Source organism: Trichosurus vulpecula, chromosome 2 (genome assembly GCF_011100635.1).
Source record: "Trichosurus vulpecula isolate mTriVul1 chromosome 2, mTriVul1.pri, whole genome shotgun sequence".
NCBI lineage: Eukaryota > Metazoa > Chordata > Mammalia > Diprotodontia > Phalangeridae > Trichosurus > Trichosurus vulpecula.
Window position 1 is genome coordinate 162223093 of NC_050574.1, and position 27115 is coordinate 162250207.

General features: G+C 38.9%; 1 protein-coding gene across 1 annotated transcript; it reads left to right on the top strand.

Annotated features, from left to right (window-relative positions):
* The first annotated feature begins 13847 nt into the window (after window positions 1-13847).
* Window positions 13848-14786, top strand: LOC118838673 (putative olfactory receptor 8G2). The gene has a single exon (XM_036746026.1). It carries the CDS (start codon window positions 13851-13853, stop codon window positions 14784-14786), a length of 936 nt encoding a protein of 311 aa, XP_036601921.1. The 5' UTR covers window positions 13848-13850.
* Window positions 14787-27115: the final 12329 nt, after the last annotated feature.

A 27115-nucleotide genomic window follows, 5' to 3' on the forward strand; every position in this document is an offset into this window, starting at 1 on the left:
CCTAAGGAATAAAGATGTCAAAATTGCCCTGAGGAAAACTCTTAGGATAAAAGGGTTCTCATGAAAAAAAATGATAGACTCAGAGGAAACTTTGTGACTTTGGGCATTTTATTCCTCCTCCCTCTCTTAGGTTCTGAATCTATGAGATAGGAATAATAACTACCTACTCTCCCCTAAGGGGTTATTGTGAAAATCAAATAAATAATTGTTTATAAAAATACTATGATAAATATAATTTCTTGCAGTAATTTGAAGCAGACATCTAACCATTTTAGAATATGCTTACTGTATGCATTCATTTGATCAGAGAAAATTAAAAGTTGGGAGGATATCTGATGTGAATGATATTTTATATTTGCATCTATTTTGTACCTTTGAAATAAAGTAGAAAAGAAATCTCATAATGGAAAATCAAAAATTCAAATTTTTTAAAAAGTAGTCTTTATATCTAACTGAAATGATGTATTTGTTTTAAATTTTTTTATAATTTTAATGATCACTAAAAACAGAAGATCAAATAAATATGCTATAATTGCAAGCAAAGTGGGACTTCTTGCTCTTTTTTCTTTTTGGAGTGCTTCTCAGCACTAAGGCAATCAAGTTTGATTGCCTTTGATTGAGTCTTGCCTTTGTTTGAATCAAGAGTCTTTGACTGAATCAAGAGTCTTTGATGACCTGCTTAAGTCACAAGAAAGCTTAGGTCACATGAGTTTGAGTCACATGGTTGTGACACCCTGTGTGGGATGACCCTGAAGAAGTATATATATACTCTGAGGTTAGCATTTTGCTTTGGGGCTCACTTATTGGAAGAGTGTTCATGTGATCTGGCCAGACAAGACTCTGGGTAGCAGCTAAGGAACCCCCTGGCTTTGAAAACCCAGATGTTGGTGCTTCTTTGTCTGGCAACTATGTATGTATTACTATGGACAGACAGTTAGAAGCCCTGCCTGCTAATTTGTATTATTTGCTCTGTTTATACAATTTTTGCTTATAATTTCCATTCGTGTTTTCTCTGAAGTTCAGGGTGCTGACTCTTTCCCCTGAATTAAGTGAATGATATATATATGTTTAATTAAAGTGAGGTTGTAAACCCCTTGAAGTTACTTTCCTTAGAAAAGCAGATCAAAGAACCTATGCTAGCAGCCCTCCTGTATGCTGGTGTTATTGGCCTTACACTTCCACAGCAGCTGCAAGCAGCATTGTTGTTACATATGCAAAATAATGGGTAAAATATTATTCCAAATTCTTTAGCTTTTAAAGAGGAAGGTAGTACATGACAAAAGTAAGAACTTTGGCTCTTAAGTCAATTAACCTGGTTTCAATGCCCTCAGCAGATACTTCCGACCTGTGTGATCTATGACAAGTGACTTAACCTCTCTGGGCCCCAGTTCCTTCCTCTGTAAAATGAGGATATTAGACTAGATGGTCTCTGAGGTCTCTTCTAATTCTAAATTTACAGTGCTATTAAAAAAGTAAATGAAAACTACAATCATGCAATTAAATAGACAAATTTTTATTGAGTATACTGTGTGTAAAACACTGTGCTAGGTGCTAGGAATAAAATTCATTGCCCTTCTGGAACTTACCTTTACTTGGGGTATGAGTAAAAGTAAAATATACAGAAAGTAATTTCAAGAGGTAGAGAATTCTAATAACTGAATGATAAATTATTGTATCCATCCACATATATATATATATATATATATGTATATATATATATATATATATATATATATATATATATATATATATATATATATATATATATATATATATGTTCCTCCATATTGCAGTCCAGGCGCTGCACATTGCACATCCCTTCAGACTCTCCTGCTTGGACATATGATAGGCCTAGAGCAAAGAATGACAAACCTTCAGACTTTGTTGCTTGGAGACATGAGAAGTCTTGAACAAAGGATAATTAACATTCTTGAGGTTAAATATTTGAGAACTGCTAGCCAGCCCCCAAGAATGATATCTCATGACACCCCATTCTGAGGGTTGGCTCCTCTCCCAATGGGAACATCAGGAGTAGCTGGCAGTAAGCTTTCTTTGTTCAAGGCCTTATTTAAGTCTCCACGTGGATGAGTCATGGCGAGAAATCTCACCCATAGAGAGGACGCTCTGCCGAATCGGTCATGTATTATGTCTTTGTCATTTTTGCTGTGATTAGTTGTGTTGTTAGGAATTGTTATTGTTGTTGTAAATCCAATATAGCATTCCCTGTCTTTTAATAAAAGCATTATTCCATTGGGAGTGTGTCATATCGCAGGTATGAATCCGAACCTGACTAAGCTTAATTGCACATAATTGGCATCATGAACAGGATTCGTGGTGCTATATGACATTCTGAAAGAAAGCTGCCCCTAAAGCAGGCAAATTTAATATTCCTGTTTGGGAAGATTTGCCCTTCTTCTCCTTAGCAAAAGAATGGGCTGATGAGACTGGTCTGTATAAGGACTTGGCCGGCCGACTTAAGGCCGCAGAACCCTTACATGTGACAAGTGCTAACAGTCACTACGCTTGGTAAGCCCAACCTTTTATATGTAATGATTTGGAAATGCAATTAATGTCATGTAAAATTTTCTGCTTGTGTTATTATTGTATTTCTAAATTGTAGTAAAATTTTCCTACGTTGCAAAACTTGAGTGACCATTGTGAGCCAGAACTGAATTTTGTTGAAACTAAAAGATGGAAAATTGTGTAAAACTAGTGATGTTACTTTATCAGCTGTGCTAACCCTGTCTTTTTTTATAACTGTTTTTATAACTGCCATTTAGATAACCAGGTATTTCTACCTTTACCTGTAGTTAATAGAAGGTCACAGCTAAAATGGTAAAGATATTGGTTATTGTGAGTTATTGTTATTACTGTTCAATTAATTATCAAAACCCTCTGCCTGGAGTGGAAACTAACTATACCTTGTCAGCAATGATTCAAAATCCTTAGGCTTTCCTTTTTACCTGGGCCAAAAGAAATAGTTAGAATATTAGCCCAGCACTTTCCAAACTGACCTGATTATAATAGGTGATTCCACACTGTTTGTAAAACTTCTACAAGAAAGTGTGATTGGAACTTGGAAATGTAAATCTAAATAATTTTTTAAAATGGTGCCTATTGTTATTTGGCATTGACAAATTTATCAACTACATATCACCAAGAAAATTCTATTTACTTTAGTTTATTGTTCAGTAAGGGGATGGTGGTGGAATTCATTCCCAGGGATATTACAAAGATCGCATGATTATAAAGGTAGCTCAATGCTTGGCATAAAATAAATGGTATTTGAATGTAAACTGTTTTAAGTTAAATGTAATTGCTTCATATTAATTAACTTCATGTGGATGTTCTTCAATATGAGATTTATGTCAATGGTGATGAGATGAATAATTCTTGGTATAAGGCAATTTAGGAACACATCAGACTGAGGTAAAGCCACTGGAATGTTAATTAATTGGTTTTGGTTTTAAAGTTTAAATAGATGATAATTGTTTATGATATTGCTGTATTTCTAAAATTTTCCTTGTTAGATAACTTGGTAAGCAACTGTATCATCTGTGTTGTCAGAAAAGCAATTTCTCTCATAATCTAAGTGTTGTTAGGTTGAGAATTATACTGTAAAAAAATGATGAATGGGTTAGGAAACTTTTAAATCATTCTGTTTGACCATGCATTATAATATTTTGAAGTGTTGTAATTTAAGAAATCATAAAATCTCCAAGTTTTGTCTTTAGTTAAAGGGAATTTTCAGTTAAAATTGTTTTGCTATATCTTTTATGAAATTTGTGAGATTGTTAACCAAGCTTGGCACCTGCAGGAAACAAGCTTGATCAACCTGCAGGAAACAAATCTCACAAACAAATTTAGCAGACAAAAGCCAAAAAGAAACAAAGAGATTATCTTAGCCTCATTCACATAGAATACGTGAGTCAAAGATACGATATCATAACCATTTTCTCCTTGGCAAACCACTGTTACAATGTTCTCTTTACCATGTGCTATAATTTCTGTAGACTTTGGAACATTGTACGGCTCCCCTTTTATCCATAATTTAGCCCACAATTTTATTCTATCAGTAGAACCTAATCTTTCCTTTCTTCTGATAGTTATTTTGGAAGGAGAGTCAGTTTTCACAACAGGTATTGTTTTACAAGGAATAATAATCAGTTGAACTATTCTATCATTTTTACACAACTGTAATAGGTTCTTCACCTAAATTCTGGAGTGTCACAATAATTTCTCCTTGATAACTAGAATCTATCACTCCAGCCAAAACATGTATTCCTTGAGCTGCTAATTCTGTTTTAGGTAATATCTGTCCAAAATGATTCTTAGGGATTTTCATACATATCCCAGCAGAGATTTTTCTTATCTCTTTTCTATCCAAACAAAAGTTCTCTAAACAATAGAAATCATATCCTGCCAAACCAGGTATTCCTGAATACCATGGTGGGACACCTTCCCTCACGGTACAATACTCAGTATTTTCAATCTTATATGTCTGATGTTTTCTAATTTGCAGATTCGGGGTCCTCATTCTGGCTAGAGGTATACTTCCTCCTAATGGTCTATTATTCAAATTACATAAAGCAGTAAACTAATTATCCTTCCAATGTTAATATGAATTATTAGAACTTAACTTTCTTAACTATTCTTTCAACAATCCATTCATTCTTTCTATCAATCCAGATACTTGGGGATAATATGGAATATTATCTATATTGTTCAATACACAATGTCTCTTCATCTCATTGTCTTTAAAATGTGAGCCATTGTCACTTTGAATTAGCATTGGGGTTCCACAATATAGACTTATAATATCTAGAGTTTTACAGGTGTTTTTCAGGGTCACATTCTAATAAGGACAAGCCACTAGTACACTTGAATAGGTGTCAACACAATTACATATAAATTTGCATCCTTTATCTTGGGGTAGTGGTCCAATATAATCTATCTACCAAATCTGGGCTGGAACTTTTCCCCTTGCTGTTTCTCCAGTTACTACCCTAGGAATAGTTCGTTCCTTTTCCAATTGACATATATGACATCCCTCTGTTATTTGTCTTAACAATGAATAAGAGATACTAATACCTTGATCTTGTGCCCACCAGTGCGTGGCCTGGGCTGCTAAATTCCGGCTGTTTGGTGGACCCTTTTTGCTAGTACCAGATCTTCAGTTGATGTAAAAGTAGGGACAATATGTTCAGTAGCAATCTTTGGTAGTCGATCAGCATGTGCATTGTACTCATATTCTGGTGTAGTGAGGGGCACGTGAGCATCTACATGAAAAACTGACAAATTAGTAGCCAAAGGCATGTCCCATATATCTTCCTTGTCTCACTGTTTACCTAAAAGTTCACAATTCCCCAATTTCTCCTATCAGATTGATAGTGCTTTTTAAATTATGCCTCAGAGTCCAAGGGTTTATGTGATTCTTTCCACATTTAGATCTACCTTTTTCGTGATAAACGTTTATTTGCAATTGAGCTAAGGTACCTTAATACCCTGAAATTCCAAACTCTTTGGAATTTCCATGCATCCTTTGATGTCCTTGAAACTGTTTCTTTACACTCATGTTTTTCCAACTTTTTAATGAATGAAAGAACTTTCTCAACTATTCTTATACAAGTGAGACATCATTCTATATTATTCAAAAGATGCTTTGAATCTTTATATTATTATATTGCATTACATTGTATACTACAGTATATTTTTTTGTCCCAAACTGCTCAGATTCTGCCTGAAAGCTTAGCTTCTTTATATACCTTTTAGCAATTTTTTATTAAAATAAAGTTTTTTATCTGTTCCTTACAGAGATAAAAATGTTGATCTGTAATAGTGCCAATATTTTACAATCCTTTAGCTATTATTAGAGATTTTTCCTTTTATAAAAAAATACTTTTCTGCTATTTTCATCACTGTATTATATTATATTTTATTATATTAGGTTATATCATGTTATATCACTGGATACTTTACATATTATGGTATGCTGCAGTAAATATGTACTATCATGTCATGTCATCTCATTTCTTATATCATATATGTAACATTATCAAAAAAATGGAAACATAACTCCAGAGGATACATTTTCTGCTCTACAAATGTTCTCAACAACAATGTTCTCTCTTTACCTCCATATATTGGAATCCCTAATTTTGTTCAAGGCTCAGCTCAAGCACCTCAAAATGATCACTTTTCTTGTTCATCAACCTTTAATACTTCCTCCTCCCTCAAGAAATTATTTTATACCTACTTATCTCGGTATGTGTTTGTTCCCCCACTTTTTACTTCTGCTTTTGTAACTGTTGTCTAACAAAATGCTTGGCACATAGCAGATATTCAATACATGATTGTTGAATTAAATTGAATGAAATATATTTGGGGCACTTAGGACAAAAATATTGCACCATCTTGTTCCCTAGGACTTTTAAGGATGTCTTGCTTAACATGCCTTGGATCAAGTTATAGGCAATGATTACCTGGCACATAGAAAAGGTTTAACAGAAGTGCTTGTTGATTAATTGATTGGATGGTCTGAGAAATGTAGGGTTTGAACAGCAAGATTACAGGTACAGTTCCAATTCTCTAAGAGTGTAGGAACCTGGGAACTCTACCTCACTCCCTAGCTGGTAGTGGAAAAATGTTAGTTGGTCACATACATTTTATTTTTGGAAAGAGGAACTAACCATGTAGTAAATGGAAAGAGATTCAGAAATGCCAAGGCACAGCTTTAAAGTTTAGATGTCTTCAAACAGAAGCTAAATGACCTCTTTTCAGGGATATGATAGAAGGAACTTAGGCCAATCCAGAGGCTTCATGTCACTCAGGGAAACAAAACAACATATTTTCTAACCCAAGGCACTGGAACACACATAAACCCTTGTCTTCAGCCCTGTCCCTAAGGAGGAAACTGAAGACACAGTATCACAGACCATACTGTGATTTTTTTCTCCAAGGCATGAGGAAACATATCTCTATGTTCTCTACCAAAGATAAACCTTCACTTCTGAAACTTGGCAATACTATCCATTGGCAATATATTAAAATGGGCAATCTATCTTAAATATAAATAAAGCTTTATGGATTCTTCTATGTTGCAATATCATGGGTGTGTTGACCAGAGACTAATAGGACTTTCATGTTAAAGAAAGATCGACCTTTCTAGGAAAGGAAAAGCATGAAGTCATGGGGAATGGACTTGATTTTAGGAACTAAATAACAGTAGAAGCTGTGAACATATCTGTCCTCAGATCACATCACCTGGGAAGCAATGAAATCTTCCAAACCCCCAGAAATAACTCTGAACACAGCAATAATAAAAAGACCAAAGCTTGATACAATGCTTTTCTACCCCCATTCCCCCATCATGCTGAGAACAGAACTCATCATTAACACAAAGTTTAAAATAAAGAATTAAGCTTAGAAATGAGCAAACAAGAAAAGAGGAATCTGACAATAAAAATCCACCATGGTGACAGGGAAGATCAAGACACAAACTCAGAAGCAGAACCCACAAAATAGCAGAGGGAAGCAGGGATCCAGCCCAGGAGAGCCTAGATGGTCGCTGGATGAGGTCTATCATGCCTGGAGTGGAGGGGAGCAGAGCTCAGCAGGGAGGCAGCAGGACCAACCAGACCAGGAGCTGGGCAGGACAGGCCCTAGCACCCTGAATCAGTGAGCAGTGGCAGTTACCAGACTTCACAACCCACAAACACCAAAGACAACAGAGAAGGTTAGTGGGAAAAGGTGCAGAGACAAAGTTCGTGGTTCGGCCACCGCCCCAGGGGCAGAGGGGGAGGTGCAGCTACAGAACTACAGCTGCAGTTACTTCCGGCCCCAGGCCCAAGTGGTGGGAGGAATTAAGTGGCAGATCAGAGCAGGAGTGCAGAGCCCACTGAAGATTTGCGTCAGGTCCGGGTTGGTGGTTTTTGAGGGAGGAGGAGTGCTGATGTGGCAGAGCTGGCTGTATAGAAATAGCTCTGAAATCAATGGGCATCCCCTCAAGCTTGGAACAAAGTACTCTTTGCTCTACAAGCAGTCATACCCCGATGAAAAACTCAAGGGTCAAGTAAGTTGGCTGGGAACATGGCCAGGCAGCGAAAACACACCCAGATTCAGTCTCAGACTTTGGAATCCTTTTTTGGTGACAAAGAAGACCAAAACATACAACCTGAAGAAGTCAACAAAGTCCAAGAGCCTACACCAAAAGCCTCCAAGGAAAACATGAACTGGTCTCAGGCCATGGAAGAGCTCAAAAAGGAGTTGGAAAAGCAAGTTACAGAAGTAGAGGAAAAATTGGGATGAGAAAAGAGAATGATGCAAGAAAATCATGAAAAACAAGTCAATGACTTGCTAAAGGAGACCCCAAAAAATACTGAAAAAAATATTGAAGAAAACAACACTTTAAAAAATAGACTAACAAATAACAAAAGAGCTCCAAAAAGCCAATGAGGAGAAGAATGCCTTCAAAGGCAGAATTAGCCAAATGGAAAAAGAGGTCCAAAAGACCACTGAAGAAAGTAATTCCTTAAAAATGAGATTGGAGCAAGTGGAAGCTAGTGACTTTATGAGAAATCAAGATATTACAAAACAGAACCAAAGGAATGAAAAAAAAAATGGAAGACAATGTGAAATATCTCATTGGAAAAACCACTGGCCTAGAAAATAGATCCAGGAGAGAGAATTTAAAAATTATTGGACTACCTGAAAGCCATGATCAAAAAAAGAGCCTAGATATCATCTTTCAAGAAAATATCAAGGAGAATTGCCCTGATATTCTAGAGCCAGAGGGTAAAATAGAATTTGAAAGAATCCACAGATCTCCTCCTCAAATAGATCCCAAAAAGAAAACTCCTAGGAACATTGTCGCCAAATTCCAGAGCTCCCTGGTCAACGAGAAAATATTGTAAGCAGCCAGAAAGAAACAATTTGAATATTGTGGAAAAACAATCAGGATAACACAGGATCTGGCAGCTTCCATATTAAGGGACTTGGAATATGATATTCCAAAGGTCAATGGATCTAGGATTAAAACCAAGAATCACCTACCCAGCAAAACTGAGTATCATGCTCCAAGGCAAAACATGGATTTTCAATAAAAGAGAGGACTTTCAAGCTTTCTCAGTGAAAAGACCAGAGCTGAATAGAAAATTTGACTTTCAAACACAAGAATCAAGAGAAGCATGAAAATGTAAACAAGAAAGAGAAATCACAAGGGGCTTACTAAAGTTGAACTGTTTTGTTTACCTCCCTACATGGAAAGATGATGTGTATGATTCATGAGACCTCAATATCATAGTAGCTGAAAGGAATATGCATATATATATATATATATATATATATATGTGTGTGTGTGTGTGTGTGTGTATACATGTATATACATATGTGTGTCTATGTATGTATGTATGTAGGTATATATATATATATATATATATATATATATATATATACTCCCCCTGTGCCCTTTGTATGTATGTATATATATATGTATATGTATATATATACATATGTATATGTATATATATATATATACATACATACAAAGGGCACAGGGGGAGTTGAATCCCTTCATAAGGGATGATATCTAAGAAAAATAAAATCAATTTAAGAGATAAGAGAGGAATATATTGAGAGAGGAAGAAAAGGAGAGATAGAATGGGGTAAATTATCTCGCATAAAAGTGGCAAGAAAAAAGTTGTTCTGTAGGAGGGGAAGAGGGGGCAGGTGAGGGGGAATGAATAAATCTTGGTCACATCGGATTTGACCTGAGGAGGGAATACCATATGCACTCAATTGGGTATCTTACTCCACAGGAAAGAAGGAGGAAGAAGATAAAAAAAGGGGGGATGATAGAAGGGAGGGCAGATGGGGGAAGGAGGTTATCAAAAACAAACATTTTTGAAAAGAGACAAGGTCAAGGGAGAAAATTCAATAAAGGGGGATAAGTTAGTAAGGAGCAAAACATGGTTAATCTTTCACAACATGAGTATTGTGGAAGGGTTTTACATAATGATATGCATGTGGCTTATGTTGAATTGCTTGCCTTCTTAGGGAGGGTGGCTGCAGAGGGAAAAGGGGAGAGAATTTGGAACTCAAAGTTTTAAAAACAGACGTTCAAAAACAACAACAACAACAAAAAATTTTTCATGCAACTAGGAAATTAGACACACAGGCAATGGGGCATAGAAATTTATCTTGCCCTAGAAGAGAAGAAGGGAAAGGGGGATGGGAGGGGAGTGGGGTGACAGATGGGAGGGCTGACTGGGAAACAGGGTAACCAGAATATACACCATCTTGGAGTGGGGGGAGGGTAGAAAGGGGGAAAATTTGTAATTCAAACTTTTGTGAAAATCAATGCTGAAAACAAAAAATATTAAATAAATTTATAAAAAAAAGACACGAACTCAGAAGACAATGAAGTCAAAACATCTACAAGCAAATCCTCCAAAGGAAAAAGAAAGTGAATTAGACACAAGTTCAACAAGAATTTCTGGAAGAGCTAAATTTATTTCCAAAAGTAAAGTGAGTATTAGAAGGAAAGTTAGGCAAATAAATGAAAGCAAAGGAAGAAAATTATGAAAAGACAATTAACAGCTGGATACAAGAGCCACAAGAAAAATGAAAAAAAGATAATACCTTAAAAACAGAACTCTCCAAATTGAAAAAGAGGTACTAAAGCTCACTGAAGAAAATCTTTCCTTAAAAAATTGAATTGAGCAACTGGAAGATAATGACTCCATGAGACATCAAGAAAGAATAAAACAATGTAAAAAGAATGAAAAATAGAAGAAAATGTAAACTATCTCAGGAAAAATGTACTAAATTAAATAAATAATACAAGTAATTACATTTTTCTGAAATATTCTCATTTCTGCATAAAATAAAAAAAATTAAGTACAAGGGCATCACAATGTTTAGAAAAATGTCCATCTCTAGAAATGGACTTGTCAAGAAATTAGTCTGTATCTCTGCTGCTCATCAGAACATAATCTGTGATGAGGCAACTACTGTCACTAAGGAAAATTAGATAGGTAGGAAGTCAATGGGAATAACAGAGTTAAGAAAAAGAAAACTCCAATGGGTCCTTGTCAAAAAAAACCTGGATCCCTAGTGAAATGAAGCCCTAAGGGAAACTCCACTTCTGTTTTTAATAAGGTCCCAGGACTGTTCTATACCAAAAAAATTTATATGGTGTTGATGTTCATGTCTGATGACGCTAGCAAATATTTCTTTCACTATAGCTGGGGAACATCCTCAGAACAAAGGCACAATTAGAAACCATGAGTTATAACTTAGAACCTCTCCTATGGAATGTCAGAGATTGAAATTTGTGCACCAATTCCTTCAGTACTGAAGAAAGGCAGATTCTGTCCTTAGTACTGTAAGAGCCCAATACATCAAGATCATTTGTCCTCCAGACTGATGACAGTGAAGAACATGTACAACCCAAGGCTGGAGAGTGAATGTCTAATACTTCCTTCTAAAGATTGATATGACTAACCTATGAGATTCCAACTCCCCATTCACCTCTCTCCATCATCAACCTTGTTTGGAGCTGTTTAAAGTTGTAGGTGGGAGGAGTTTGAGAAGCACGTAGAGATATTACCTACCAAAGTGGCTTCAGTCTCAACTGTCTCCCCAGTGAGGGACAAAAATTCTACTGGTACTGTATCTTTGTGAATTCAGAAGTCTCTCCTCTATGTTCCCTCCTTGCCTCTGAAATGGAGACATGGCGATACTTCTCAAAAGGAAAACTCCAGCTTTTACTGGTGGCCAGCATGAGGAGCTCCTGAAATATATGTATAGTGTCAGAAATATGATTAAGAGTTAGAAAAAGAAGGGTATGGTGAATGACTAAAGAGAACAGCTGAAAAAAAAGTCATCCCTCTCCTAACTCTTCCCTTTGTAATCCTGCCACCCCATGCTGTCAGTATCCAGGCCCTCTCCCTAGCATACTCATTCCAGCAGGAGAGAAAGGCCAGTGTGGCTCTTTCCATGGGCTAGAACTTGATGCTTCATAGTACTGGATAGAGCCACTTATGGACCCAGGGAACTGTTGCAAACTGTTTGCAAACTTGCTTCACAATCTTGCTATCCAAGCTGCTTTGCAGTGTGGTTTCTGCCAAAACCATTACTGTCCCAAGAATATTGTCACCATCCTTTCTCTAGTACTTTTAAGGATGTCTTGCTTAACATGCCTTGGATCAAGTTATATGTAATGATTGGGCTAATACTTATCAGAGTGACTGCCACAAAGCAAAGGCTTAATAGAAATGCTTACTGATTAATTGTTTGAATGGTCTGAGAAATGTAGGGTTTGCATAGAAAGATCATAGGTACAGTTCCAATTCTCTAAGAGTGTGAGAACCTGGGAATTCCACCTCACCCCCTAGGTGATAGTGGGAAAATGTTAGTTGATCACATACATTTTATTTGTGGAAAGAGGAACTAACGACGTAGTAAATGGAAAGAGATTCAGAAATGCCAAGGCACAGCTTTAAGGTTTAGATGTCTTCAAATGGAAGCTAAACGACCTCTTTTCAGGGATATAGTAGAAGGAGCTTAGCCCAATCCAAAGGCTTTATGTCACCAAGGGAAACAAAGCAAAATATTTTCTAACCCAAGACATTGGAACACACATAAAGCCTGTCTCTAGAAAGGAACCTGAAGACACAGTATCACTGATCATCCTGTGGTATCTTTCTCCAAGGCATGAGGAAACATATCTCTATGTTCTCTACCAAAGATAAACCTTCACTTCTGAAACTTGGCAGTACTGTCCATTGGCAATATACTAAAATGGGCAATCTATCTTAAATATAAATAAGGCTTTGTGGATTCTGCTGTGTTCCAACGTCATGGGTGTACACCATTGACCAGAGACAATAGGACTTTCAGGCTAAGGAAATATCGACCTTTCTAGGAAAGGAAAAGCATGAAGACATGGAGAATGGGCTTGAGTCAGCAATATGTGGGTTTAAATTTTGCCCCTCGTATATAATGCCTCTGTGACCATGGAGAAGTTAATCTCTTTGAGCTCATTTCCTCATCCTTAAAAAGGGGATAATACCTAAGAAACAAGGTAACTGTTTGTTGGTCGCTTATTTGCCATATGATTTTATCAATCTAGAGAACTCCCAGTGAAGAAATTGCTCCTAGTAATACAGACTTGCAACTATTCTGCAATTTTAGTCTTTGATTTTATCTTACAACATGAAAGTGAAATTTGCTGAATCTATGTAGGCAAAGGTTTTCACGATGGTTATTTCTGTATAGAGTAGCATGTTATAAAGTCAATACATTTAATTATTTTGCTTTGTTCCAAGAAATTTGCACACCACTCTAGGATCCTGTTTGAGAAGTTAACATTCCAAAAGGTCTAGAAGTTAACAGAATTGGAGTTGTGTGTGCAATCATTGGGAGACCTTGGGCAAAAAAATCTATCGTGATATATTGCTTGGCTATCAAAGGAACAAGATTGAGGTGGACAGCTATGATGGGCATAGTCCATGTCTACAATTAGAGTATAGTTACAGTAAGGAAGATGTATAATACATGAATACTTATAAAAAAAGCTAATAAGGCATGTGGTACCTATCTTATAGGTCTCTTGAAAGTTTGGGGAGATATATTTTTATTTTTCTTTATTTAACTGGACTTATAATTTCATTGGTGTAGTAGGGATCTTTTAATCATGAAACTCCCCAGATTAAATCAAATCAGCAACAAAATTCTATATTCTTAACTCTGTGCCATATGTGTGCTGTCTGAGTGCTGTCTCTACCATTTTGAATATGTTCCTAGCATGTTATTTTTTAATCTAAACAGAGATTTAACTGCTGGAGATAATGGACGCAAATAATCATTCCACAGTGACCAAGTTCTTTCTCAAGGGTCTAACAGATGAGCCAAGGTTCCAACTCCCCTTGTTCATTCTCTTCTCACTCATCTATTCAGCCAGTGTAGTGGGAAACTTGGGCATGATCCTATTAATTGCACTGAATAGTCACCTTCACACCCCCATGTACTATTTCATTAGGAACTTGTCCTTTATTGATCTCTGTCACTCCACTGTCATCACCCCAAAAATGCTGGTGAACTTTGTGTCAGAAAAAAATGCCATCTCCTACCATGAGTGCATGGCTCAGCTCTATTTCTTCCTCATCTTTGCTATTGCTGAGTGCCACACATTGGCAGTCATGGCATATGATCGCTATGTTGCTATTTGCAGCCCACTGCTTTACAATGTTCGGATGAACTATCAGGTTTGCTCCTGTCTCATGGCAGGGGTGTGCTTTCTGGCAATTGTTGGCTCCACGATTCATGTGGGCTTCATGCACACAGTGTTGTTTTGCAGAGCCAATGCCATTAACCATTATTTCTGTGATCTCCTTCCCCTCCTGAGCATCTCCTGCTCCAGCACCTATGTGAATGAACTTTTGGTCTTGTACTTAAGTGCATTTAACATCCTCACCCCAACTCTGACTATCCTTAGCTCCTATATCTACATCATCACCAGCATCCTTCGCATCAGATCCCCTGGGGGTAGGTTCAAGGCTTTCACCACCTGTAGCTCCCATATTGCCGCCGTTGTTCTTGCTTTTGGTTCTGCCATGGTTGTGTACCTGCAGCCATCATCGGTTCACTCCATGACCCAGGGTAAAGTGTCCTCTGTGTTTTATACTATAATCTTACCCATGTTAAACCCTGTGATCTATAGCCTAAGGAATAAAGATGTCAAATTTGCACTGAAGAGAACATATGAAAGAATAAGATTTTCATGAACAAGTATAATGCTGTGACCTAGTATGTGTAATTTTTCATTTATCTTTCTCAGGTCCCTGGTCTGTGAGATAGGGATAGCTGCCTAATCCACCCCCCTGCAGTTAATGTGAGAACCAAATGACATAATTATATACAAAAGCACTGTGATAAATACAATATGTTATGGAAATAAGAGGTGGATACATTGGAATGGGGGCAATCTAGAATGCCAACAAATAAATAAATATGAACAATATACAAATAATTTATATAATATGCAATCATTAATTTTAAAGGGGGAAAGAATGTGAATAAACATGGGATAAGAAAAGGTTCGTATATGAAGTGGCACCTGAACTGAACAATGAAGTAAGTTAAGGATTTTTTGACATGGAAGTGCAGACAAAGTACATACTAGACATGGAAGACCATTTACACAAAGGCACAGAATTGAGAGATAGAATATTGTATATGGGGAACAGCTAGACTGTCAGTTTGACTGGAAGAGGGGTTGCAATACGGGGGGTGGGGAATTTAAATAATGTTAGAATGGAGAATTAGGGTCAGATTACTGAAGCTTCAAATGCCAGGCTGAAGTCTTTGTATTTTATTCTAGATACAATAAAGAAACTTTGAAGTTTTTGAGTAGGGGCAAGACATGGTCAGATAAGTTCTTATACATGTGCAAGGATGTAGAAGAATTGTGCCAGCACACTTGGCCTACTTTTTAGCCAAACCTGGGTCTCTCTTTTTAAAAAAAAGTTGTTTATTTTAGTTTTCAACATTCATTTTTATAAGACTTCAAATCCCAAATTTTCCTCCTTCCCTCCTTCCCAAGACAGAAAGCAATTTGGTATAGGTTATATATGTACAATCATGTAAACATATTCCCACATTAGTCATGCTGTGAAAGAAGAATTAGAACAAAAGGGAAAAAACACAAGAAAGAAAAAACAAAAACAAAAAAAAATGTCAAAATGGTATGCTTTTATCTGCATTTGGACTCCATAGTTTTTTCTCTGGAAGCAGATGGCATTTTCCATCATGAGTCTTTTGGAATTGTCTTGGATCATTGTATTACCGAAAAGAGTTAAAGTAGTCAATTATTGCATAATGGTGCTGTTACTGTGTACAATGTTCTCCTGATTCTACTCACTTCACTCAGCATCAGTTCTTGTAAGTCTTTCCAGTTTTTTTTTGTCTGAAGTCTGCCTGCTCATCATTTCTTATAGCACAATAGTACTCCATTACATTCACATGCCACAACTTGTTCAGCCATTCCTCAATTGATGGACGTCCTCTCAGTTTCTAATTCTTTGCCACCACAAAAAGACAAGCCCGAGTCTCTTTAAGGAATGTCAAGGGTGTGCCCCATTTGAAGTTCGAAAGAGGCAAAGACTAAGACCATGAAGTAAAAAGTGAGACAAAAGAACCATTTCACACCCGGAAAGGAGCGTGAGGCTTTTATTGTTATTATTGATGTTGTTCAGTCCTTTCCACTCTTCCTGGGGATCTGAATAATAGGATTGCCTGTAAAAAGACCAGCAAGAAAACGAACTTGCCCCACAACACAGACTGACTAAAATCCTTCTACTGTTATATAAAATGCAACAAGAATCTGTACAATATAACTGGCAGGTTATTATAAATTAAGGTGGTGTAGCCAGAATGGCCTTTGTTTTCTTTGAATGACTCAGCTTACCTCATTGAGCCTCTGGACACTGTGGCTTGCTCTTCCGGGGCAGGACCAGACAACTTCCTGTGTGAGGAGTCATGGGGCTGGCTGAGGGGAGGTGTTAACGGCTATGCTAGGGGGAGGGGCCAAGTCAAGAACCAATCGGCCCTGGTCGTTCAGGCGGTGCTTGATGATGTCAAAAACTCTATAAGAGGGGAGAGGACAGCTTGAAGATCCTCTTTTCCTTTTCCGGTTGGAGCCAGAGACAGTTATAGCGACAGTTACAGCGACAGTTACAGCGACAGTTACAGCTACAGTTACAGCCACAGCCACAGCTGAAGCAGGAGCTGCCAGTAGCAGAGCTGACCTACGGGAGAAAGCTGAACAAAGACTTCAGGCCAGTGGGTAATCTTATTACCATAGAGGGGGAAACATGATTTTGCTTTACGCAATCATGCTTCTCTGTAGCCTCCTGGTTACTCTTTCAAGGCGTACTTATTGGGCCTGGAAGCTTTTGATCAATATATCAAAATGGGGTTGCTGGTTCATGGGTTGGTTACTGTGGAGCCTAAATAAATGTTTTGATTCTTCTGCCTTCTACTTTGAGAGTTTCTTATATCCGGCGGTTCCGAACGTTTCAGACATGTTTATGATCCTCTTTGAGATTATAAACTCTGCCCTCCTAATACATTAATAATATATATTTGGCGACGAGGATGGGATCGCTAGGTATAAGATCTCTATTTAGAAGCAGAACAATTCCAGAGGAAGAGATGAATATCCCAGGATGGGAGGATCCATTTTATTCCTCCCTAGCAAAAGAATTGGCTAAAAAAGCTGGACCCTGTGAAAACTGGGAAGCAAGGCTACGGAGAGGAGATCCTAGGGATTTGGAAAAGTGTTTACGAGAAGTTGGGATTCAGTCAGGGGCATCACTATCTAGGCAAAGCTGGATAGTGTTATCAGCCTACCGGCTAGTATACGAAAGATTGAGATTAAGTGAAAGACATGGGGGCACTCCTACCCCACAGGAAGAAGGGGAATCTCAGATAGCAGGAGACCAAACTGACTCAAATGAGAACTTTTCTATTAATGTGGCTAAGAGCAACAGGAGACCAAAAAAGCCCAGAGTGCATTTCAACCCAGCCCAGAAAGAGCCTGACTGCCTGCTTCGTCCTAGCCATGGTGGCAGAGGAAGTGAGTGGGGGGAGAATGAGACAATGTTAGGGGCTGAGGCACAAAACACTACTAGGGTTCAGGATGTGCATCACACAGAGAATAGGAGATGGTTAAATGATCAGACAAGGGCTCGACCCATACAAAGGAGGAAGACAGAAACCCGAGGTGAAGATTCAGTTACAAGGGAAATTCAGGAAGATTTCTCACCGCAAGAGGTCACAGATATTTTGAGTAGATTCAGCCAAAGAATAGGAGAACCATTGATATCTTGGATGGTAAGACTCAGTGATCAAGGGGCCAGTGGAATATCAGTGGATAGGACAGACTGCATGAGATTCATAGGTATCAGCCATGATCCTCTAGTTCAACAAGCTTTTAGGGAACATCATCAGCAAGGAGATGGTGATAGCAGGACTACTCTGTTGGCATTAGCCGCTGTGGGATGCAATAAGAGATATGCTACTGATTCTATGTGGCCCACTGAGCACAGACCCTGGTATTCACTTAGAGATTGTATCATGAGACTAAAGGAGGAGGTAATGAAGACTGCCATTATGATAGGAACTGCAGACAAATATTACAATGATCCAATGGGACTGCCTCATAGGAATTTAATAATTAGGACAGCTCCCCCTGCTTATAAACAACTAATTTTGAATTTATTACTTGGAGAAGTAGGGAGCCGTCTTACAACAGTGATAAATAAGATTTTACAGTTACATGACTTAGGTGACTGGGGAGGGGATAGATCTCCTCGAGAGAGAAGGGTGAATAACCAGCAAACTTGGCGCCAGAGGAGAGTAACAAGGAAAGAAATGTTTACTGCTTTATTGAGAGCAGGGGTAGGTTTTGAAATGATAGATGGAATTCCAACCAATGAATTATATAGAATGTACAGAGATAAAGGCCTTGATAACAGGAGAGATAGGGAAATCAGAACTGCTCCTGCAAATGCTACAGATGTTGAACCTTCATACCCAAGTGAATCACATGAAAGGGAATACTAGGGAACAGGCCAGGCCCCAGCCCAAATTAAGGAAATACGTAAGCTGGATTGCAGACCTCACATTAACTTGACCATATATTGGAAAAATGGGTCAAGTACAGTAACTAGGGCATTAATAGATACTGGGGCCGAGGCCACCCTTATCTATGGGAATCCAGACAAATTCAGCCATGGAACTCCTATTACCATCACAGGACTAGGAGGGACTGAAATATCAGCCAGACAAGTTAAATTGATGATGAAAATTGGACAGTTGCCCAAGAAAGAATATAGTGTGGTTATTGTGCCTATTCCTGAATACATCATTGGAATAGACATTTTGAAGGGTATGACCTTAAATTTACCTGAAGGGAAATACCAATTTGCTGTGAGGAAAATAGGCATTAATGCAGTCTTAGTGGGGAAAATCAAGATGGATCCAATCACTTTGCCCGAACCTTCTGAAGTAATTACTTTGAGGCAATATCGTGTGCCAGGTGGGCAAGATGAAATTGCCAACACTATAAGAGAATGTGTTGAGGCAGGAGTGTTAGTCCCTACAACTACTCAATGGAACAACCCTGTCTGGCCAGTCCGAAAGTCAGATGGGACATGGAGGATGACAGTAGATTATAGACAGCTGAACAAAGTGACTCCTCCCTTGTATGCTGCTGTTCCAGACACGGTTACTTTAATAGAGAGAATACAAAAACATGAAGGGACTTGGTATGCAGTTATTGATTTGGCCAATGCCTTCTTTATGATCCCAATAGACCCCAAGCAATGGAACCAGTTTGCTTTTACTTGGCAAGGCCGACAGTATACATTTACACGCCTGCCGCAAGGATATATTCATAGCCCAACTATTTGCCACAGGATTGTAGCTGAACATTTGGATGAATTAAAGTTACCTGGTGTACAGCTTACACATTACATAGATGACATCATGATACAGGGAAAGAATATAAAGGAGGTGGAGGAGAGTTTAGCATTATTAATTGACCATATGAAAAGCAAAGGATGGGAAATCAACCCCGCAAAGGTTCAAGGGCCAGCTCAAACTGTAAAATTCCTGGGGATACAGTGGAATAGAGGACTGCGAGAAATTCTCCCACAAGCTCGACAGAAAATCCAGGATTTTCCCACCCCTACCAATAAGAAAGAGGCCCAAAAGTTCATAGGGCTGTTTGGTTATTGGAGACACCACATCCCACATTTGGGACAGATTTTAAAACCCTTGTATAAAGTCACCAGAAAGAAATATGAATTTGACTGGGGACTTGAACAAAGTAGAGCTTTTGAGGAAGCAAAGGCTGCTATTCAATTAGCTCTAGACTTATGGCCTATGCAAAATGGGCCAGTGGAGTTACAAGTGACTGTACAAGATGACTATGCAAATTGGAGTCTGTGGCAAAAACAACAAAGCCGAAGTGTACCTTTAGGCTTTTGGTCAAGGAAACTGCCCTCATCTGGAGTGCAATATACACCTTTTGAGAAGCAGCTGTTAGCTGCATATTGGGCTTTAGTAGAAACTGAGCAACTAACTCTGGGTCATGAAGTGGTATTAAGGCCTGGAATTCCAATTATGACTTGGGTAATGAGTACCCCAGCTTCTCACAGAATTGGACATGCACAAGAGGCAAGCATAATCAAATGGAAGTGGTATATTCAGAATAGGTCCAGAGCAGGCAAAAATGGAGTTTCTGCTCTACATGAATCTGTGGCGAACATTGATACTGAGAGTAATGAAAAGCCCCTTGAATCTAAGCAACAGATGGTACCATCCTTAGTGAAATGGAATAATGGATATGACGGACTAAATGAAGAACAGAAGAAACATGCTTGGTTTACTGATGGGACAGCAAAATATTTAGGACAGAAGAGACATTGGAAAGCAGTAGCCTATAACCCCTGTACAAGGAGAACTCTGGAAAGTTCTGGGATAGGTGGAAGTAGCCAATATGCTGAACTGATGGCAGTGCATCAGGCCATCAGAGCAGAGAAAGGAGGACAGTGTCATATATTTACTGACTCGTGGGCGGTAGCTAATGGATTAGCTACGTGGATGCCTATATGGAGGAATCAGAATTGGGAGATTCATGGCAAACAAGTTTGGGGTAAAGAGTTATGGGAAAATATATGGGACATGTCTTTGGTTACAGATCTGTCAGTTTTTCATGTTGATGCTCATGCAACCCTGACCACACCAGAACGTGAGTACAATGCACATGCGGATCGACTAGCAAAGATTGCTACTGAATGTATTGTCCCTACTCCGACTCCAACTGATGACCCAGCCTTAGCAAGATGGGTCCACCAGACTGCTGGCCATTTAGGGGTCCAGGCCACCCATCGATGGGCACAGGATCGAGGTATCAGTATTTCTCATGCGTTGTTAAAACAAATAACAGAGGAGTGTTGTATATGCCAATTAGAAAAAGAACGAACTCTTCCTAGGATAGTTACTGGAGAAATAGCAAGGGGAAAAGTTCCAGCCCAAATTTGGCAGATAGATTATATTGGCCCACTACCCCAGGATAAAGGATGTAAATATGTATGTACGTGTGTTGACACCTATTCAGGTGTACTAGTGGCTTGTCCTTATAAAGACGCAACTCAGAAAAACACCTGTAAAACTCTAGATATTGTAAGTTTATACTATGGAATCCCAATGCAGATTCAAAGTGACAATGGGTCACATTTCAAGGGCAAAGAAGTGAAAAGATATTGTGTGTTGAATAATATAGAATGGATATATCATATTCCATATTACCCACAAGCATCTGGGCTAATTGAAAGAATGGATTGTTGAAAGAACAGCTGAGAAAATTAAGCTCAAATAATTCATATCGACATTGGAAGGATAATTTGTCTATTGCCTTACGTAATTTGAATAATAGGCCCTTAGGGGGGAGTACACCTCTAGCCAGAATGATGACCCCAAATCTGCAGATCAGAGAACAGCAAACATGTGAGATCCAAAACATTGAATTTTGGACTGTGAGGGAAGATGTCCCACTACCAAGTCCAGGAACACCTGGTTCAGCAGGATATGATTTACATTGTATAGAGAATTTTAGGTTAAATAGGAAAGAGATAAGAAAAACCCCTACTGGAGTATGTATGAGAATCCCCAAGAATCATCTTGGACGGATATTACCTAAACCAGGATTAGCGGCTCAAGGAATACATGTATTGGCTGGAGTGATAGATTCTAATTATCAAAAAGAAATTGTTGTGACACTCCAGAATATGGGTAAAAAACCTGTACAATTTTGTAGAAATGATAGGATGGTTCAAGTCATTATTATCCCCTGTGAAAAAATACCCTTTGTGAAAACTGACCCTCCTCCCAAAATAACTACTAGAGGGGCAAAAGGGTCTTGCTCCATTGATAGAATAAAGTCAGGAGCTAAGGTATGGGTAAAACGGAAGCCAGATGATATTCCAAAGGCTGCAGAAGTTATAGCCCATGGGAAGGACAACACTGTAACAGTTGTCTATTCAGGGGAAAATAATTACCAAATCGTACCCCTGAACCATATATTTTACCGTGAATAGGTTATAATAATAGATTCACAGACTCCACACGTATGGCTGATGCTGGTAAATGCCATAAGCCACTCAGAGGAAAGGTAACTTTGTGTGATTAACGGATGAAAACTTGTACATTTGGGGAAAGGCTGGGAGGACAATCTTAGTCTCTATCTAGAGTGGGATCCTCTTGGCTTCCTCATTATGTTCCTTTTGAAAAGAAACATTTCCCACCTGAGTTTGGCTCTGATGTTGGATCTTTGCATAACTGAAATCTCAACCAAACTTGAGATGATTTTATTTGAAGAATTATAGTCCATACTTGTCTATTCTTTTTGTCCTTTGTTTTGGCTAACCTTGTTGCTAGTTTTGTTTCCTTCAGGCTTAAGCACCCTGCACTTTCCGGTGACTGCCTAAGCATGTAGCATTCTTGGAATTCCTGCCAGCTTGTTAAAGAAATGACCTCTGGAATGGGACTTTTTGGGGGCAGGGCCATCTCTACATCCAATTTCAGCATGAAGAAGCTATGGAAAATGAGACCTTCACCCCTCACCCCAAGATTTTGAGCCCCAATCGTTCAAGGGGGGTGGAAATGATGATAGTGTTCTGTTTACTTATTTTGTGTTATCCTTGCTGTGTTGTTTTATTGTTATGATATTATTGATCCTATGTAATGGATACAAGGATTTAGGGGTGGACATTTGAATTATTAATAATTATTTTGGGGATGATTGATTGAAAAGATTATCTTGCTGGGACCTAGAGGTGGATCACATTTGAATCGTAAACCAATATTTAGGAATGTTACCAAATGATATGTTTTGCTTTATAATGAATGATATGTTTTAGTTTCCTTTGTAATTGGATCACAATGTATGTTCTAGGATACATGGCTGATTAGATTATGTATCCTATAACAAGGGGTGGAGTGTAGCCAGAATGGCCTTTGTTTTCTTTGAATGACTCAGCTTACCTCATTGAGCCTCTGGACACTGTGGCTTGCTCTTCCGGGGCAGGACCAGACAACTTCCTGTGTGAGGAGTCATGGGGCTGGCTGAGGGGAGGTGTTAACGGCTATGCTAGGGGGAGGGGCCAAGTCAAGAACCAATCGGCCCTGGTCGTTCAGGCGGTGCTTGATGATGTCAAAAACTCTATAAGAGGGGAGAGGACAGCTTGAAGATCCTCTTTTCCTTTTCCGGTTGGAGCCAGAGACAGTTACAGCGACAGTTACAGCGACAGTTACAGCGACAGTTACAGCGACAGTTACAGCTACAGTTACAGCCACAGCCACAGCTGAAGCAGGAGCTGCCAGTAGCAGAGCTGACCTACGGGAGAAAGCTGAACAAAGACTTCAGGCCAGTGGGTAATCTTATTACCATAGAGGGGGAAACATGATTTTGCTTTACGCAATCATGCTTCTCTGTAGCCTCCTGGCTACTCTTTCAAGGCGTACTTATTGGGCCTGGAAGCTTTTGATCAATATATCAAAATGGGGTTGCTGGTTCATGGGTTGGTTACTGTGGAGCCTAAATAAATGTTTTGATTCTTCTGCCTTCTACTTTGAGAGTTTCTTATATCCGGCGGTTCCGAACGTTTCAGACATGTTTATGATCCTCTTTGAGATTATAAACTCTGCCCTCCTAATACAGGTGGGGACCCTCACTTACTGAACTCAGCTCTGAATCAAGAATTATTGAATCTGAGAGTTCTATCTTTACTGCCTCCTGCCTTGGAGGTGACAAACCTCAGGGATAGGCCCCCAAGAAAGTCAAAGAGGAAAGGCCTCTATGTACCCTAGGCTAACAGTCTTCATCCTTAATGAAGGAGTACTGTAACACTTGAGCTGAACTGTTCACTATAACACTTCAGCAGAAAGAGCCAACCAGCCATGGAGTTATCTCCTCGGCCTATGCCTGGGGCAGCTATATCCAAAGACCAAGCTACTAGCCTAAGTCTGGCAGTGGCCATGACTAGAGATACCACAGCAACCAAGGAATGCTTAGCCTAACTAAGTAGCAGGTCAATCAACCCACCAGAGGTTCCACATCTTGGGAGGACCTGATTTAGCTGAGCCACAAGTCCAAATGAATTGCCATGACCTGAGAGAAGCTAATCCAGTTGAAAAATGAACTATCACCAATGCCACACCCTTCAGTAAAGTTCATGAAGATTCTTTTCAGAGAAAAAGGACATCAAGGCCCCACAGTTCCAGAGTCATGGATTTGCCTTGCCTACATGTGCTCTCTACATGTATATCTTACTACCACTGTACCTTAAGTTCGTGCTCACTCATCTCAACCGGGATTCTGAGGTATTTGTGGGAGAGGGCATCTCAGGGTTTGGAGATGAATATTCTGTAATTACTGTTCCTGTTGTGCTATTTGAGTAGATGCCTTTGCTAAAAATTGATTCTACTGGCTAATTATTAACTGGTGGAAGCTTGTGAGCTACAGTGTTAAAAAGAATAGACAACCACAGGGTCTGTTGTTACTAGAACCTAGAGTAGCATCAAGGTTGGGTTAGTAAAATAAATATTTAACAACATGCTCTCCCAAAAAGTCATACACATTTAAGCTTTAATCTCCCATGATCTCCTCCCCCTCCTTTTTTAACATTTTATCCAACACTTTCTTAAATCTAGGCAATCAAAAAACCACGGAAATGGTTTGCTGATTTCTGAACTATAAATACTCACACTAAGAATTTAGTAATGGGCTCAGAGTTATATAAGTTGGCTTCTGCATGTCCCTGATTAGTAGTCACCCTCTGAGGACCTGACCTTCTAGTGCAAAGGTCTCAATCCCTTGGAAACTCTAGAACACTACCCTGTTCTGACTAGCAAATTCTATCCTATCCCCAACTCCTATGCCCAAGGCAAACTCCTGGGAATCTTTGCTGAGACAAGCAGTTTCTAACTGCCCCAGTTCCTGGACAGAGATAGCTCCAAAGACACCTCTGCAACTCCTTTCTTCCTGCAGTTCAGCTATTCTGTTGACCCTACAGGTGACACAGCTTAGAGCCAGGTCAGAGGCCTGCCTCTGTTGGCTAGAAGCAGCCTAAACCAATCCCGTGGTTTTTCCAGGAAGGTGCTATTGATGAGGTAGAAAAGTGTGCTTGAGGCAGATGGAACAAGCAGGATGTGAGACATGAGGTAAGACCAGGATGTGACCAGCCAGAAAAGTGATCAAAGAAGACAATAACCTTTTCCCTCTTTCCAAAAGATTTCTCTTGCCTAGTGGTTGAGTGGGGAAATGATGCAGATACAAACAGTGCCCTAAGGGTTAAAAATAATACTAAGGTTTGCTTGTCCAATACTTTGTGAAGCCCCTAGTTTATTCTGTAACCTGAAGGCACCCTAAAGTCCTTTTCCCTTTATCTTGAACCTGTGCTAAAAGAATTGCTTTTGTTTCCCTTATTCTATGTTCCCCCAGTCCTTTAATTTTTAAACTGTATCCTCCTGCCCTGTCCTTAGATCCTTAAACCATAAAGAATTCCCTTTGTCTCCCTCATCCTATGTCATCCTGTGTCTTTAATCTTTAATCTCCGTAAAAACCTCTAAACTACATCATCATTCTGAAATCTCTATATAAGCATAACTCTCCCAAATATTGGGGTCTCACTTAGCTTTCTTGTTAAGGAGGCCCATAATGCTTTTTCATGTAAATTAAGAAGCTCCCATTGGCTAAAAGAGAAGGTCTTAGTGAATTCTTTCACACCTGAACCAATTCTCCCAACTCTGACCTCAACAGTATCACCCTGCAATAAATAACCTGTGACCTACCTGCTTCTCTATCTACCTAACCTTCCCCTCTGAGTGTATATAAGCTCTGTTTGTAACTTCTGTCACTGATCTTTTCTAAGTAAGACAGTGCATTGTTCTGGACTGCAATTCCTTGACCCTGAATTCCTGACCCTTGACCTTACTTAATTGACCCACCACCTTGTCAATCTGAGTTTTTGTATAGGCTTGACAAATGCAAGCTGAAAGAGTGAGAACAGAGGCAGTACTACAGAAATTTAAATTGGGCAACTAGATCTATAGAGACTCTAAGATTTCTCACCTACATATGTAGGATGTAGGACAAGAGAAAGATTAAGCATCATAGAAACATATCGCTCCAAAAACATAATGGCCTCAATATAGTGTATCTGGGGGGACTCTCCTCTCATTCCCATAACTACTAGACATTACTGTGCCCTCCTTCCCAGGCAAGAAAGGAAGAAAAAAGGAAGTAAGGAAGGAAGGAAGGGAGGAAGGAAGGCAAAGGAAGAAAGAAAAGAGCAACCTACAAAATCTTTCTCCTCTCATCAGGACTGGAAATTGAAAGGGTCAAGTGAAACAGAGAAGAAAAATGCAAGAGAAGGGATTGTCAGAGATAGAAAATTAATTGATATCACTTTAGATTTTTTTATAACTCCCAGACTTGTCCAGCAATTATTTATTGTTGTTTAGTCATTTTTCTATTGTGTCTGACTCTTCATGACCCCATTTGGGGTTTTCTTAGCAAAGATACTGGAGTAGTTGGCTATTTCCTTCTCCAGCTCCTTTTACAGATGAGGAATCTGAGGCCAAAACAGTTAAGTGACTTGCCCAGGGTCACACAGCTAGCAAGTGGCTGAGGCTAGGTTGAGCTCAGGAAGATGAATCTTCCTTACTCCAGTCCTGGCACTCTATCCATTGTGCTCCCTAGCTGCCCTCCAATCATTAAAGATCAATCAACCCTAGTATTACAGATAAAAGGAAAAAATGCTCATGCTCTCTACCAATCAGATAGAAATTTTTATCTTGATGTATAAACCTAGCATGATCACAATAAAACTTTTTAAGATCAGGAGAGCCTTAGGTTTTGTGAATTAACGTTATACTGATGTAGAGCATGATTATAACATTGGAGCTTTTGTTCCTTATCAATTTCTTTTTACAGTTGCACAATTTTTTTTCTCAGCCCTTAACTTTATTTTTTTAGGTATCACTC